A 17,741-nucleotide genomic window follows, 5' to 3' on the forward strand; every position below is an offset into this window, starting at 1 on the left:
ATTGATATAAGGTAACAAACATAGTATAATAAGTAGAGGTAACACCACTTCAGAAAGAGAAATTATTATACATTATTGGTAGTACAGTCGTAAGTAAATCAATCAAACAATACTATTTACATTATATACATAGATGCTTTCAATACTCAAGAGAGAAATTGTTATAGTTCAGTGAGAATTATTGTGATTAAAAATAAACATTATAAAAAGGAGGGAGAAGAAAAGTAAGAAAAGTTTTGTGGGCTATAGATATAGGTTAATATGGAACCTTTTATATGTAGTTAATTTTGCTACATTGTAATGGGCTAGGCCAGAATGATATTAAAGGTTTGTTCCCATAATTTCCTGTGTTTGATGTTTTTGTTTCCCTTGTCAATTAGAATATTTTGGGCTAAGAGATGCTTGGTTGCCATTAATCTAAAATTCTCCCAGGAGATGTTAGTTAGGTTAAGCCAATTGGTTGCTATACAGAGTTTTATTAGGAGAAAAAGATTAATCATAGTAATTGCTTGAGTTTTAGAGATATTATTTGGTATGATATGTAAGAGAGTAAATTCCCAGGTGAGTGTGGATGACTGATAGCCCATTTTTTGTAACTGAAATTTAAGGGCGTTCCAAAGTTTAAATACACACTTACAGCTCCAGAATAGATGGAGTATATCAGCCGATAGAGTTTTACAGTGTGGACAAAGAGGGGATTTCCTAGAGTTAAATTTATGTAAAATAGCAGGAGTGAAATATGCATTGTTATAAATCATGAGTTGGGTGAATGCCAGTTTTTTAAGGGGTATGGATTTATTTGTTAAGTTAATTGCTTGAATTAGTTGAAAGTTACTGATGGATGGATTATTCTTTTTCCAGCAGTCCGAAACAAGTATTTTTTTTGGAATTTAATGACTTTGAATAATTTATATGAATTAGTGATATATTTTTTAGTTGAGAGCATGGTCTTCCATAGGGAATTACAAGTTAATAAATCATTGTTGGTTATGTTGCAGTTTTGTAGATAGCTAGAACATAATTCTTTAATTTGCCTTAGAATTACTAGATAGGATTTGGGAAGGTTCAGTTGATTCCTCATTTCTTGTATAGAACCGTTTAGAAGTGTGTATATATCTTGGATGGTTATATTAATTAATCTAGGAAAGGGATTCAGGGTTAGAGTCTGATTGTTTATTTTAAGGTTGGGATTTTTGTGCAAAGGTTGTAACATCATCATAGCTTGTGTCAAATTTAAATGTTAAAAGAGTTTTTGAGTTAGTAAGATAGAATGTTTAAGGGGTTCTAGTATACTACACAGTTTCATTAAGGTGGTATTTAGAAAGGGTAGGGCTTTGGGGTTAATATCCAAGCTTTTGATATGTTTTTGGTATATTATTATCCATGTCGGGGACCAATCTTTGTTTTTTGGGTTGTGATCCGCTATACGCAGAATTCTACTGGCATTCGTGATTAGGTAATAAATCTCGAAGTTGGGAAAGTCTAAGCCACCTTTAGTTTTTGGGATCGAAAGTTTAGTGTATGAGATTCTGGTGTTTTTAGGATCCCATATAAATTTTGTGAGCAAGGTGTGAATTTGTCTAAAAAATTTATTTGGTATGTTTGAGTATTCATGAATATATAGAGTAATCTGGGTAATACATTCATTTTAATTATTGAGACTTTAGCCAGGAAAGGTAGTTTTAGATTTTTCCATCTGTTAAGGTCTAAAATGATATTCTGCCATTTTTGGGTTATATTATTTGAGTAGAAATCGTCGTTGTTTGTTGAAAAAGTAATACCTAAGTAGTTGAGTACCTCCTTTGTTTTTATTTTTCCAGAGAAAATGTTTTTAACTAGAGGATATCCTGACTCATTAATACAAGCAGTAAAATGGGAAGTCCTCAGAAAAAGGAAAACTGGCCTTTTTGATCCTGTATTAAAATATGACTGCATACGAGAAGGTAACAGAGAGTGATGGTATGTGCAAAGCAAATGGAAACATGCAGATTTGTTCAGACATAGAAGACAGAAAAATGGACATGAAGAGAAGTGGGTTTATAACAACTTATTCCAATGACAGTGAAGATACAAGAATTACACAGAAGAACAGGGGTCTACTTAAATACGACTGAGATATATATGATCAACTGGAAGCACTCCCAATAATTATCTATAAGAAAAAAAAAATAAAGTTTTAAAAATATTTTTGACAACTGCATCAATTTTAGTAGAAAAGTGCAAGGAAAATGAGTAGATGTGGAGCATGCTCACAATGGACTTATATACATATATGTAATAAGGTCAACATTATGAGTTGTTGTTTTTCTTCTTTCAGCTTTTCCTGGTTAGGGGTTGCCACAGCGGAACTCCAGTCCGCTATGGTTGGCAGTAGATTTTTACGGTGCCGAGGTGCCAGCTTGACACCCAACCTTCAACGAAGGCAGGCCCATTTACGCATGTCTTTCGAACGCCACTCGACCACGGGGAGGACATGCAGACTCCACACAGAAGGAGCCGAGAATCGAACGGGAGAACCTCTTGCTGTGAGGCATCAACGCTACCGCTGCACCACCGTGGCCTCAAGGTCAACATTATGAGTAAAGTCTTTAAAATACAAGGAAATTATAACTGCCAAACATCTGGAGTTATTCATGTTGCATTCTGCGTGAAATCCCCTGCTTATTACATACGTAAAACTGAGCGAAAATTAAGGCATCGAACAGGAAAACTAGGAAAAAGACCAACAATGCGTTATATCGTCATACTGAAAGATGCAGTGACCATCATTTTCATTTTGTTGTGCTTGAAAAAGTAAATATTGATCAAAGAACTGGCCCATGGACTACAGTGTTAGAAACTAGAGAACTATGGTGGCAACTATTATTGGATGCATCTGTGCCACCAGGGTTATATAAGTATATCTCCATTAACAGTATACTGAAGTTAAGTGCATATAATAGATGAAGAGTGCCTGAATGGTACTGGCCCTTTAAAAGTTTTGGCTCCAAATAGATTTGAACATGGTCAGCTGATTATCTTTTAGAATAAAAGTATCAGTCACATGCTGCATCAATTGTAAAACTCTGATTTTTACCCCTTTTATATGTTCTCTGCTCTTTGTACAAAATAGCTATGTTTATATAATTTTTTGTATTATTTTTATTATTTTCTATATTTTTTTTTACTATGTATTTGGAGCTTTTCTCCCTGGGCCTCCACTGAAAATGGTCACCTTGTGTCCAGTAGGACTAACCCAGTAAACAAATGGAAAATAAATAAATAAATAATGAAATAAATTGTAAAACTATCTGAAGAAGTCACAGTATTTTTATATTTTTATTCTGCGTGGAGACATGCGTGAATGGGCGTACCTTTGTTGAAGGTTGTGCGTCAGGCCTGGCAAGCCGGTACGCAAAAATCAACTGCCAATCATTAGCGGACCGGAGTTCCACTGTGGCGACCCCTAACCAGGAAAAGCCAAAAGACGCAAACAATTTTATTTTATTTATTTTACAGTTGTTTACCGGGCTAGTCTGACTGGACACAGGTCCATTTACAGCAGAGGCCCAGGGAGAAATGCTCCACAACTGGATTATCAACATGGTAATACAAACAATAATATAATAGTGATAACTGAGGTAAGTACAGACATAAAAAGTCTCATACATTCCAGTCTAAACAATAAACAATACATCAGCAGTAAGTGAGTAAATTTACAAAGATAGAAAGTCTCATACATCAAGCTTTAACATTGGATTAGTGAGACAGGATAAAAGAATAAAAAATCACATGATTAGACATGACATATTATACAATTTCAAGTTGACAGTAAGATACCTAACTGTAGCATATACACAGTAGAGATAGCAGGAAGGAAGGTGTAAAGTGTGCTGAGATTGTGAGATTCATGTGATCCATGGACATAGCCATGTATTCATAAGGTGTGATTTAAGAGAATTTTTGAAATGTGTGTTAGTGGGGGCAGAGATCAGAGAAGGGGGGAGGTTATTCCAGGATCTAGCTAAGGCATAAGAAAAAAGAGCTTTCCCTGAGTTGTTGTTAGCTTTAGAGATGCAGAGAAGGAATTTCTCAGTAGATCGGAGAGGACAATTAGTTCTGTATGGAGAAGTTAACTGGCTTAGTGCTGGGTTTTTTTCAGGATGTCTAATGATATTAAAGGTAATGACTAGCTGGTGATAACAGTAGTTGGGGAAGTTCTAACCATCTAACAGTGGTGAAAGCGTTAATCAACTTTTATTCAGCTAGCAATTTTAAACTAAGTAAAGTAAAATAAAGCACAAGGGTTTTTGGCAGCCTTAAGCTTTTCTTTTCTTTTTCAACCCCGGGCTCATTGTTGGGACACGGCTTTAATATGAACAAGATTACAGTCTAGACGTGCATACAGTGACAAGATAAGGATCTTTAACTTCATTGTGATGACACACTACCTCTTCAGCACTGCACAAAAGATGCAGAATCACTTAGCAAGCCTGGGAAAAAAGTCAGGAAAGACACCAGAGTCAAAGATCCTATTTCAAAGAGGACAATTTGTGAGAAATCAACAGAGAAATAAGTAAAACCTTAGGTACATAGGGAATGTACTACCTCTGGCTGACAAGTCTGCATGCATGCCAGTTTTCAGGCCCAATATTCTATACTTTCCTACACAGATGCTACAAAATCCTGACATTCAGTGTTCATCTCCTGAAATGGCAAACTGCTTGAACTATGCCGAGTTAAAGAATGTACAACACAGCATGATAAAAGTACCTTATTGTTTGTTTCATAAAACGATCAGGGTCTTTTGCAGTCAAAGTAGTCAATGCAGAGCCAGGAGGCAGACCTTCTTCTTGTCGCACTAGCATCCGTTCAGGTACAAAATATGGACTTTCATTCACATCAATGACACTGACAGAGACTGTTGCAGTTGATTGTGGGGGCAGCTGGATGCCCTTTAGAAGCGGTTCCTGGTTTTCAGCTACCACAGTGAGCACATATACCCTGCTGGTTTCATAGTCAATGGGCTGTAATTATGAAAAAAAAACAACTTTTAGTATCACTGACAAGCAGCATACTACAATGAAAGGGCACGGACTACAGTACACATCACAAATCCAGCCAAGACAATGCTATCCTCAGTTTCAATTTAAGCTTGTTTCATTCAGGAACAGTAGAAAATAAATCCTTCAGATGGTATCACACATTCATCATAAAGGCAGTAAAAATGCAGTCTTGTAAACAACCCAAGGGAAATGCCAGTAATCAATATGCAATGAGGCACAGCTTCTCACAAAGGTCATGAGAAGAAGAAAAAGGTTAACTAAATCAGTACTCCATACAGACAGACTGGAATAGAATGGGTTAATAATAGAAGTAAGAAATATAGCTGCCCTTCTTTCTTTTGATGAGATCCACTCTGAAAAAAAAAAACATACACAAGGGGAAAAAAGAATTTAATGAGCCAGATTCAATGTAAATTTGCCCTGATTCCAAAAGACTTGCTCTCTGTAAATGACTTGCATCGGTGTAAGTCATTTCTACAAACCGGCTTACACCAGGGGCCAGATTCCAAAATACCTGCTCTCAGTATAAGTACTCATGTCCTTGCAATGAAGCCAATGGAATCAGGCCCAACGTCCAATTATCAGACACTAATTAACCAGCAACTTTGCACTTTAGTATGTACACATAAATCTACCCTAACAATGTTCCTTCAGACACAGACAGTTACCATACCGTCACATTTCTCTTCTTAACACTAATTACAAAATAAATGCACATCTGCTGAAAAATTATCTAACTAAATACCTTTCAGCAGTAACTGACTCAGCTGTTTGACTTTATACCTGGCAAAGACTTATCCTCAGCCACTCAGATTTTTCAGCCTACTGTATTACTTATTCAGTCTCATTCTGCTGTGTGCAATACAGACTTTGCTTTGCTTACCACAGATGCTTATACAGTTTTTGATAAGCATCACCATGTCAACATGTTTCAGATTTATGAGCATTTTCATTTTCTCAACAATTTACTGATCCTCATTAGAATTATTTTTCATTATGTATTTTTTACTTCACTTAATGGCTTGAATTTCTCTATAAGGACTCAGTATGTTGGGGTCAAGACAATGTTGCCCATTTCCTCAGTTCTTTTCTTAACAAACATCAAACCATTTCTACTTGAAATGACATAGCCTATATTGCATCTATTCATATAGGAGTATTTCGATATGAATATTTTGCTTTTGCATATGCTCATGATATTTTGACTATTTCTAATGTTCAAAATTCCATTTTAGCCTTTTTACAGCTAACAAAGAAGGCAGTCAGTACAACTGGATACATTACAAAAAGACAGAAGACTGACATCTTTGCCTCACATACTAACCAGGCTTCATAAAAGAATACTACTTGGTACTATCAAGTTTGTTGGATGGAATTAGACTAAGGGCAGTTCCACAGCACTGAAAATCAAGTCATTGGAGCACAGGAAAAATTACTCTCTCGTTTACAAGCTTATACTGTTAATACATTTTCTATAATTATTACTAAAGTAGATATTCTTTATTTGTAGCTATTTTCTTCTTTCATGTATCTGATATGCCAGACATCATATTATATGGAGAAAATGTCTATAAAGAGGAGTGGTTACCCCTGCAAATATCCTGGGATACATTAATTGTGGATTATGGGCACTTGGGTTTCTAAGTTCCTAACCCATATTTTTAAATATGTTGGCCCAAATTTTGGTTATTTATTTTATTTGCTTTTGCACTTTATTCCCAATTCCTTTCTTCAATTGTTTTATTTTAACTGGTATACCAAACTGTCCATATTGTTGGATTATTAACTGAGTAATCCAGCAGACTTCCCCCAACCTGATCTTTTTTGCGTTACTTTCTAAGAACAAATATATATTAGTCACTGTCCCTTATCTTGGTTTCCAATGTATGTATCGGTTACCATTTTTTTAGAAACTAGAGGGATATATTACATCATATTTTTGTTTCATGCTTTACAAGCGAATGATTGTAGGTTATCAGCATTTTTCTAATATATCCTCTTACAATTACCTTCTAGACATTCCAAGCTGTTTTATAATTTCACTCTTTAACATATGTTTCTACCAACATAGCACTTATGTTTTTTTTTACTTGCTAAATGTTTGTAGCTCTGTTTCCTTGAATTATACATTTCCATTTCTGCTAAATGCTATGCGTAGTTCTGTTGCTTCCTATAAGGAGTCAAATCATTTTCCAAGAAACAATATTATTCAGTGCAAAATACTCCACCTTTTCCCAGACAAAATGGTTTGGGCCACTCCAGAAAAAAATATGCTGGTGTAATTTCTGTGAAAACAGGTGTCTGTGAGCATATCGAATTCTTTCAGCTCAAGACAAACATTTGACACTCTCTCCATTTTGATCCAGATATCAGTTTTCTAGTCCCAACTTAACTATATTTAACTGCTTAGGAAAACAGACCATCATTTGACCTAAATGGCTTCAAAAAATAATTATTCTCTCACTGGAATCAGGAATTACATTTTGATTTTCAAATTGCTCAACAGAGATGGCTGTTTTCCATACTCAGTATTAAAAAATACATTAGTGCAGCAGGGTTAGGATGGAGGTGTGCCTTTTTTTCTTTCATTTAATAAAGGTTAATGAAACAGTTTTTGTTTTACTATGCTTTTTTTTTTCTAAAAAGACCATTATACAGACGTTTTGTTTACTTTCAATATAAAACAAACTTAAGAGCACTACTAAAAACAACATTTTTGTTTAAGTACACATCAGGCTGGTGCTAGGTTTATCAAATACTGGCTTACTTTATTTGGAAGTAGTGAGAAAAATACTGCCTGACATAGGACAGCTGAATTAATAACAGAAGACAGCTAAATAAGCCTGCACAAAACAAATCTATGTCATTTTCTCTTCAGAACTAGGAACATCCAGACAGCACAAGGCAGACAATAGTATGACAAAGGTGAATGAGAACTGAGACATAAACTCATAAGGTTCTTGGACATTCCATATGCAAACATAATCTAAAGGGAACCGAATCCAGTCTGATAAAAGTATGATTACTTGCCAATCTTTTTTTAAAACCTAAATGATACCAGCAGTGTAACCATTCTAGTCAATACCAGCTTTTAAACAGAAATCTAATTCACAAGAAATAAAGCACAGTGATATGACTACCCTCAGCTCTTCAAGTGAAAAACATAAATAAATAAAAATATATAAAAATAAAATAAAAAGGACTTCAAAACTTGCAGGTTGCTTCCTGCAGACAGTACAGTACCCACTCCCCTCCACCACCACCAGCTCAAGTGATGAGAAAGAACAACAAAAAAAATCCATCCCTTCTACTGCATTGAGGATGACTTTGCTCTTCAACCATAGGTTCATACTAGACTAACTGCCCTTGTGGGCCATTTTAAGTCTAGCCAATTACCCCAAGTGAAAATCAAACCCTGCACCTTGTCTCTGTAAGGTAAACACCTTAACCATTAAGCCAACCTCCACACCCTCCCTACCAGGCTGCTTTCTGCAGGAAATTGGGAATTATGGGGGTTGGAGGGTAAGCGTACAGAAGACCAGGGAACCAACAGTGGAATAGAGCATCCCTCTGTGATTCCCCCTGTGAGGGGATAACAGCAAAAAAGCTGCTGCACTCACTGTTTAGAGAACAGGCAAAAAGATCATAGCAAGGCTGGCCCCCCAAATCATATCCATCACTTTGTTGTTGAGACCACTTGTGAAGTAGTAAGTTGGACCTGCTCAGTTTGTCTGCTATCATGCTGGACTGCACCAGAATAAATGTTGCTATTAGAAAGCGGTTGAAAGATATTGCCCATTGCCACACTCTGAGGGCTTCTCGACACAGGGGATAAGATCTGGTTCCCTCTTGTTTGTTGATGTATCAAACTAGAAACGTACACGACCAAAACTGTAGTAAGCACAAAAACACCACTGACAAAGTCACGAAACCCTTCTTTATTGTATTCCACAAGTTAAACGCAGATCCAGATAAAAAATAATACAGTTAAGCGCTTTCACCCAGGAATCTCCCGAGCTTCATCAGAACATAAGAATCATGGAATAATAACCACTTTTATACCATTCAAACAAGTTTCCACAATGAATTCATCTCATTAATATTAATTAAACTGATTTCATCCGTTAAGTTAAACACTCATTAATCAGATTTCTTTTTCCTTGTCAACAACTTTGATACTTAAAATATATATTACAACTAATACAAAAATAAAAACTCACATACAAACATTTTTTTAAAAACATGTATTCAGTTCAGGAATAATTTTTCTTCTTTCGGCTTTTTCCCTGGTTAGGGGTCGCCACAGCGGATCACCTGTCCGCTCATGATTGGCAGTGGAATTTTACGGTGTTGAGTTGCCAGCCCAGCGCCCAACCTTCCACAGAAGGCACACACACTCACACCTACGGCCAATTTAGAGTGTCCAATCCACCTACAGCATGTCTTTGGGATGTGGGAGGAAACCGGAGCACCCAGAGGAAACCCACGCGACCACAGGGAGGACATGCAGACTCCACACAGAAGGCACCCCAGCCAAATATCGAACCAGAGAAACTTTGCTGTGAGGTTGCAAGGCTAACCGCTGCAACACTGTGGCCGCCCAGTTTAGGAATAATAAACATGTTAATTCCAATCAATTTTCTACTGAAACTACACTGCTTGTTCCTATAATTTATCTGCCCTTAGCTTTAAGATACTATTTATATTCAAATGGTCATTTAACCCAGGTTTTGTAGTTGTGTCCAGTTTTAACTGCCAGTATAACTCTTTGTATTCCAAATGGGCCTCCCATAAACCACCCCTTACATCTTGTTTTACTTGTTCTAAAACACAGAACTTAAAGTTGCTGTCTGGACATTCTCTCTGGTGCCTGTACAGTGCATTAGTATCTTTTTTCATAGAGACCTCATACATATGCTCATATATACACCTTCTCAAAGGCCTCTCAGTCTTACCTATGTAGAAACTATTCCATATTTCACAAACACTAATGTAAACCACTCCCTTACTATTACAATTAAAATATTCCTTAGCCCTCACCTTAAACTTTCTAATAGGGAGGTTAATACATTCGTGTTCTAGAATGTTTCTACACTGTTGGCAAAACTCACACTTGTACATACCACACCTCTTCTGAGTTCTTCCTGCCATGTTCTCTGTATCATGATGCTTCAGCATTTCTTTAATGTTCATGTCCCTTTTCCTTATAAATATAGGTGTCGGGGATAATACTTACTAATCTCATTATTTATGGTCAATACCCTCCAATATTTCTTAATAATATTCTCAGTATCAGCTGAGAAAACCGTGTGGGTATGGATAAATGCTAAATCATATTGAGTACAATTTCCCCCTTCATTTCTATTGGTAGCTACTAACTCCTTCCCCAAAATTGGTTCATATTTCCCCCTTCTGTCCTTTTTTACTTCTTTGATTAATTGATTTGTAAGAACTTTAGGGTATCCTCTCTCATTAAAAAAATGTTTCATTAATTTCATCTCTTCAAAAAATGTTGAATCTTCACTACACATTCTCGAGGCCCTGATCAACTGCCCCTTAATAATGCCCCTCTTCTGATTATATGGATGTTCACTATCATAGTGTAAGTACACATTAGAATGTGTAGGTTTCCGATAAATCTTAGAATGAAATTTATTCTCCTCAAAGTTCTTGTATATGGTCACATCCAAATAATTTATTTTTTCCTTGGAAGTGTTCCAAGTAAATTTCAAAATAGGAGTTGTAGTACCAATGTATTCCAAAAATTGACTTAGTTGTAAATCTGTACCCTTCCAGAACAAACAAATATCATCTAAAACTCTGGTGTACAGTACTATATTTTCATACCATGGTGTTTCAAATATGTATTTTCTCTCCCAATAGTATAATACAAGGTTAGCATACAAGGGGGCACATGTGGCCCCATTAGCAACTTCTTTCTCTTGTTTGTAATATTCACCGTAAAAAAAAACATGAAATTATTCCTTAATATTGTTTCCATGAACTCTAATATCAAGTTCCTTTTGCTTATTGCTTAAGTAATGTACATCAATTAAGACATCCTGAAACCACTCTAAGGGTTTCGTGACTTGTCAGTAGTGCTTTTGTGATGTACCAAACTACTGACATGTTGTCTGTCTGGACTGCAACTGTTCCGAGAGGAACAGAGTCTTGGAATGCCTGCAATGCCAAAAGCACCACTGTCATTTCCAGAACATTAACATGCAAGTTGACCTCTTGTGGGGACCAAGTGCCTTAGACTGTTTTCACTAGGAAATGCCCCCCCCCCCCAATCTGGGAAGCGTCTGTGGTCACTATGGCCTTGGGCTGATGAAGGATGAAAGGACAACCTTGTAGTACCTGTGGTGACTACATCCACCAGTGAAGATTATTTTTTGCATACTTGAGTTATGCTTATCTTTGCTGACATGGGTTGAGAAAGCATTGACCACTGTACTGCTAGCATCCATTATAGAATGCTCATGTGGAATCTCGCTAAAGGAACTAAGATTATTGCCGCTGACATTGCCTCCATGGCTTGTAGAATCAAGCAGGCTGAAATTCTGGTACTGCAAATTATTTTCCTGACCTGCATCTTTATCATTTGTACTCTTGAAAGAGGAAGAGAAGCTACCATAGATACCATGTTGAACACAGCCCCTATGAACTCTAATGTTTGGGTTGGTTCTAAGTGAGACTTGTCATGATTTAGGGTTATTCCAAGACATAAACAAGTCTGTAGCATCTGATCATGTGCTTCTATCAGTTGATGCCTGGTCGGATTGATAATGAGCCAGTCATCTGGATATGGAAACACTTGGAATCCTGGCAGTCTCAGGTGAGCTGCTACCACTGTCATGCACTTGGTGAACACGCTGGGTGCTGTGGTGAGAATAAAGGGCAATGCTCTGAACTGATAATGACTGGCTCCCAGCCAAAAGAATAAGTACCTTCTGGATTGTCTGTTCATCTTTATGTGATAGTGCGCATCCTGAAGTTCTATCAAGCACATCCAGTCATTCTTGTCCAGAAACAGCAGAATGTACTGAACTGTGACCATCTGGAACTTTGTGTGTCGAACTGACTTGTTCAATACAATGATATCCAAAACTGGTCTCCAGTCCGTTTTTTTTTTTTTTGGCACTAAAAAGAATCTTGAGTAAGTTCTGGATTTTAGTTAGTCTGGTGGGACCTCCTGGATGACTCTTTTTTTCTTAGCAGCTTTAGAATTTCTAGAGCTGCTGCTTTCCTCTGATTGGATGGAACATCAGGAAATTTTCTTAACAATGGAGGAGGTAGGGAAAAGGGAATTATATAACCTCTGGAAATAATTCTCTGCACCCAACTGTCTTTTTGTTATATCTACCCAGGCTTTCTAGTGCAGAGATAAGCGACCAACAACTGCCTCCAGAGTTGGGCAATTGGGCCTCCTTTTAGGAGCACTGAAACTGTCTGTTAGAAAAAGAAGCTCCAGACCACTGGTTTTGAGGGCCTCCTCTGCCACAGAGGTGTCACCTTCCCTTATAGCTCCCCCCTCTGGCTCTGGGGGAAATATCTCCATGTGTGTCCTGGAAAGGACCCTGAGTCTTTCTGAACCACATTTTTCGACCTTTCTATTGATTCCTGGAAAACGTCCTTTGAGGGGTTGAAAAATGCATGCCCACTGCAGAGAGGGTCTTTTGGACTTTCTTACACCTGGAGAGTGTGTTCTTTACTCTGGGGCCAAACAGAGAAGTGCTGTCAAAAGGACCATTAACGAACAAGGAATGGAAGGGTTCTGCAAAATCACACAGGCACATCTAGACATGCCTCCTGATGGAAATAATTGAAACCACGGCCCTTAAGGTGCCTTCTGCATTGTGCGAGATAAGCCTCGTGGATAAATTAGATATAGCTTGTAGGATAGCCAACTGAGAGACTGAAAATTGAGCCTCAGCAGTTTCAGTTCCAGAAAGAGATTTCAACAGCTGTTTAATCAAATCTCTTTGAAGTCTCGTAAAATGTGCCAGATAGTTCAGCGATCTGAGTGCAAAAGTTGCTGAAGCATAAATATGCTTCCCAAATCTGTCAATCGTCCTAAACTCTCTGTTAGGAGGATGGACAGTGGAACTCTGTTCCAGAAGTTCCTTTTTTGTAGCTGCCACCATGACCATGGCATCTACTGGCACCTCTTTTCCCCAAAATTCCCTTCCTACTGGTGGATCCAGAATCTGGTCAGGTCTCTTGGGGATTGGGTCAACCATATCAGGTTCCTTCTATGCCTGCCTAGAGACCAAATCAATCAGCTCATCAGTGGGTGGAGTAACCCAGGAAACAGATGGTCAGCTCCAAAGGCCTCCAAAAATACTGATTCCTCCAGACAAGGGTCTTGAGAAGACCAGCCACCCTTCTGCTTAAGGATCTCAAGAGTGTCTCTAAATGAGATGTCATCAAATGATGATTTTGGAGACCCCTCTCCTTCATCAAAATCAGTATCCTCAGTGACTGACTCTTGAGGAGAGTCCAAGTGCCTCCTTTTGCACTTTCTCTTCCTAGGGACTTCCTCGGTGGGGTGGTTCGGTGAAGTATCAGAAGAGATTAGGATACTCTGCTGGGTAGTCTGGAATCTTTGAGCTGGCTGTCCCTGTGGGGTAGAATGTTGAGGCTCACGGTGCAAAATCATCTGAGAAGCAGAGGGTGGATCCAAGGGAGTAGGACCCATCTGTCCTGTTGAAGCAGAGAACACTCTCTTCACAACCCCAAAGCCAGATCATACTGGAGAGAAAGAAGACAAGTGGATGGGTAACAGAAAGTTTACTCCAAGGATCACTCCAGTTGCCCTATTGTATAAGGGCGCTGTGAACTAACATCAGGTGGCACGGTGCCTGGGCAATTTTTTGGGCTAGGCTTGTAAAGGCCTAGTACACACCTATGAACATATGAACAAAAGAGCAGAGACAGCAAGTTTCTGGCCAATCACCTCCCTCCGCACTAAGAACAACCCACCAGAGGGGGAAGTCAGAACCCAGCTGTCCAGTGCCAAGGCTCTGAGAGGATGATTCGGCTCTGAAAACCTCTGAGTCAATCCCAACAGGGATGCTTCAGCTCCGAGAGTCATCAGTCTCTGAGGATGTCGAAGCCAGTGCACTCAGAGCAGTGTTTGGAACCAAAGAAACTGCTTTCTTTGGATCTGAACCAGGCGGACCAGAATGCTCGGATCCAAGGACTCTAAAACAGCAGCCTGAATTACAGAAGGAGCTGTAATGGGTGGAGTAGCAGATGATCGGACTTCCTGACCTGAAGTGGTAGGAAGCATAAGAACACCCATACGAATTTGCCCCATGAAGAATTTCCTCATCATCCTCTCCACATCTGCTTCCATGAGACTCCTGGAGGAATGAGAAGATGCTAGGGATGGAGATTTGGAGCTCCTCTCTAAAAAGGGAGAAGACAAACTGGAATTGACTGGATCCAGATGAGAAAATTAAGTTGTCCTCGTTAAGGGTTTTGGATGTGAGGATGTAGGATCCAGTACAGGCTTGATCAGATCCAACGAGGGTCAACTGTAAGCAATTTCAGATTTAATTTCTCTTTTTTCTTTTTAGGTTGTGAAGAGGAAAGAAGGTTTAGACCTTTTTGTGGGGTCTCTAGATTTGTGTTTCAGAGACTGAGCCTCAGTAATGGCTTTGGAAAAGGAAGTTGGAAGCAAGCCTTTCAAAATCAGTTTATTTTTCTGTCAGCCAGTGCTCGGGGGTTAACATGACAGATGCTGCAGTCCTGTTGTAAATGATCTGGGCTCACACAATATACACAAAGATTATGGGCATTGGAATAAGACAACTTGTGCCCACACATCACATTTTTTTAAATGCTGCTTTTTTGGACATTCTGAAAACAGAAAACTTAACAATAACATCACTAAACTTTTTTTTAAACTAGAAAAAAGAGAAAAACCTAAATACTAACAATGGTAAGTGAAGATATACAATTATCTTGTAGGGCAAGAAAAATTCCAACTGTCATAAGGAAAAGGTATACACTAAGTGTAAAAGGTGTAGGGAAGGAAGGCTAGGCCTACCAACAATGGTAGGAAAAAGGTACACTCAATGGTGTATGAAGTATAAGAATAGCAGTAGTAACTTGAAAATAAAATACAAAATTAAGTAAGTAGTTTTAAGTAAGAAATATGCAAAACAAATTATCTCCCACTCTGCACTCGAGAGTTAAAGGTGACCACGTCTAGACGCGAAAGCAGCAAATGAGATTGTAGGGATTGGTGTATTATGGGTAGGGAAGGAGCTCAAGAGTTTTTGAAGACTATGAGCTACTGTAATGGCCGAGTCGGACCTGAGGATCTGATCCAAATCCATTAGTTGAAGAATGAATGAAAACTGACATCAGTTCATAAAATCTTTTCTCTTTTAAACTATAGTTTAAAAGGAGTTTTACTGCAGAGCTCTGGCTTAAATTAAAAAAACAAAAAATTCTGACTTTTACCCTGTACAAAACTGCTTGCTACAGTTTAAACCACACATGGAGTACTACAGTGCTCAGACTTGACCTCAAATGCAATATCAGCTTTTAAAAGCCAGTATTGCACTAAAATGTGACTGGGATGATGGATGGCTAATCGCGCCCCTCAACATTTTGCACCCAGGGCAGCTGCCTCTCTCGCCACGCCCTAGCTACACTATTACTGACTACTCACCAAGAAGGCCTGTTTAAAATCTAATGAGAGTAAGTGCAACCTTCATTTTTGGAATAGTAAAAATGAAGTCACAATTACAGGGAATATAACTGAAAAGTATTTCTCCTTCTCCAAAGTAAAGTGATTTTGAGTTAATACTAAGTCACAGGATTATGAAGTAATGCACACCTCCCCACATCAAGGAGCATGGGCAGGTATTTAAAACCCCTTACAAAACAAAAACACTTAAAGGTATAACAACAAACTTTAGAATTTGCTGTTTATGGAATTTTAGTTTAATTCTTGAAGCGGTGGAAAAAAGAAGTTATGTCCTTACCATAACTGTTCCATGTAGAGTGTTCATCTCGCCTTTGTTCTTACACACGGGTTCGGAGCCGATCCTCGGCTCCGAGTCGGCCGAATTGCAAAGCTCTGAATCTCAGAGAAGCTCGAGACCAGCCCATATCCCACAATCCTCCCTGCCATTACTCAGATCTAGTTTGCAAGCAAACCAGACGAAGGATCCAACACCAGCGGTGCTAGAAGCATACACTCTCTTCAGCCATTCAGAGACACTCTCTCACCATAGCAATAACTAATGGTCTAAACATATATCCCATGACACATGGGACCATATACCCCGCAAAGGGTCAAGACACGTCGATCAGACTCTAATCCTACCAGTTCTTCCAAACACATGGGGGGGGGGGGGGGGGAATGTAAGAACAAAGGCGAGATGAACACTCTACATGGAACGTTATGGTAAGGACATAACTTCTTTATGTAAGAGTGTTCAATCTCGCCGTTTGTTCTTACACATGGGTAGCGTCCCTAGCTCCGTGACCCTGAGTGACTCATGGAAGAACGTTCCTAAGCACAGTGGAACCAAATGATGTCCTATCCTTGGAGACCTTGTCCACTCTATAATGAGTGATGAAAGTATGTGGTTTAGACCACGTGGCTGCTGCACAAATAGTGTCCAAAGGCAAGCGAGCCGCATGAGCTAAGGAGGTGGAAACGGATCTGGTAGAATGGGCCTTAGGTTTGTTTGGTAAGGATTGGTTTGATTTAGAGTATACAAATGTTATACAGTCAGCAAGCCATTTAGATAGTGTACATTTAGTAATTGCCATGCCCTTTTTATTGTCTGCAAAAGCGACAAAGAGTTGATCCGTTTTTCTGAAAGCTTTGGTCCTGTCTAAATAAAATCTTAGCTGCCTGTGGACATCCAACTTGTGCAACATATACTCCAGTTTGTTAGTATGGTTTTTGAAGAAGGTAGGGAGTTCTATAGACTGGTTAATATTCGTAACTGAACATATTTTTGGAAGGAAAGATGGATTTGTACGTAAAGAAACCCTGTCTGGGTGGAATATCAGGTAAGGTGGTCTAACCGATAATGCCTGCAGCTCTGAGACTCTACGAGCTGAGGTCACGATGACGAGAAACAGCGTCTTCCACGACAAGAACTTTAGGAGGCAAGACGAAGCAGGTTCAAAAGGTGGCAACATGAGTTGCGACAGTAGCAAATTCAGGCTCCATGGAAAGAAAGGTTTTCTGACAGGCGGTCTAAGATGGAAGGTTCCTTTCAAAAAAGCTTTGCAAAGCCTGTGAGACATAATGGAAGAACCTCCTTCACCAATATGGAAGTTTGATATGGCCGCCAACTGTACTCGTAGAGTGGAAGTAGAAGCTCCTTCATGAAAAAGGATGGATAAAAATTCTAAAATTTTATGTAAAGGAGCTACCAAGGGATCTAAGTTTTGACTAGATGCCCAATATACAAAGCGTTTCCACTTACTCGTATAGAGCTTAGTAGTAGAGGCTTTATGAGAAGCAACCAGGATGTGTTGAAATGACGGAGGGAGAAGATGAGACCTGGCTAGGCAGGGAAGCGGAGCAGCCAAGCTGCTAGTTTGAGGGACTGTAGAGATGGGTGAGGAACTCCCGACGAGTGTGTCAGCAGGTCTGGCACTGGGTCCAGAATCCATGGTTCCTCTATTTGATGAGCTCGAAGAAAGGGAAACCAT

The 17,741-nt window shown here is 38.8% G+C and overlaps 1 protein-coding gene across 1 annotated transcript in view; it reads right to left on the minus strand.

Annotated features, from left to right (window-relative positions):
• Positions 1-17,741, minus strand: part of CDH2 (cadherin 2) — a 1,080,070-nt gene that overhangs the window by 136,126 nt on the left and 926,203 nt on the right. Inside the window, exon 10 of the mRNA XM_044065441.1 lies at positions 4,753-5,006. Coding sequence (XP_043921376.1) covers positions 4,753-5,006 — 254 coding nt within the window. The remainder of the gene's footprint in view (positions 1-4,752; positions 5,007-17,741) is intronic.

Source organism: Protopterus annectens, chromosome 3.part0, assembly GCF_019279795.1.
Source record: "Protopterus annectens isolate FY-2018-M chromosome 3.part0, PAN1.0, whole genome shotgun sequence".
Classification (NCBI taxonomy): Eukaryota; Metazoa; Chordata; order Ceratodontiformes; family Protopteridae; genus Protopterus; species Protopterus annectens.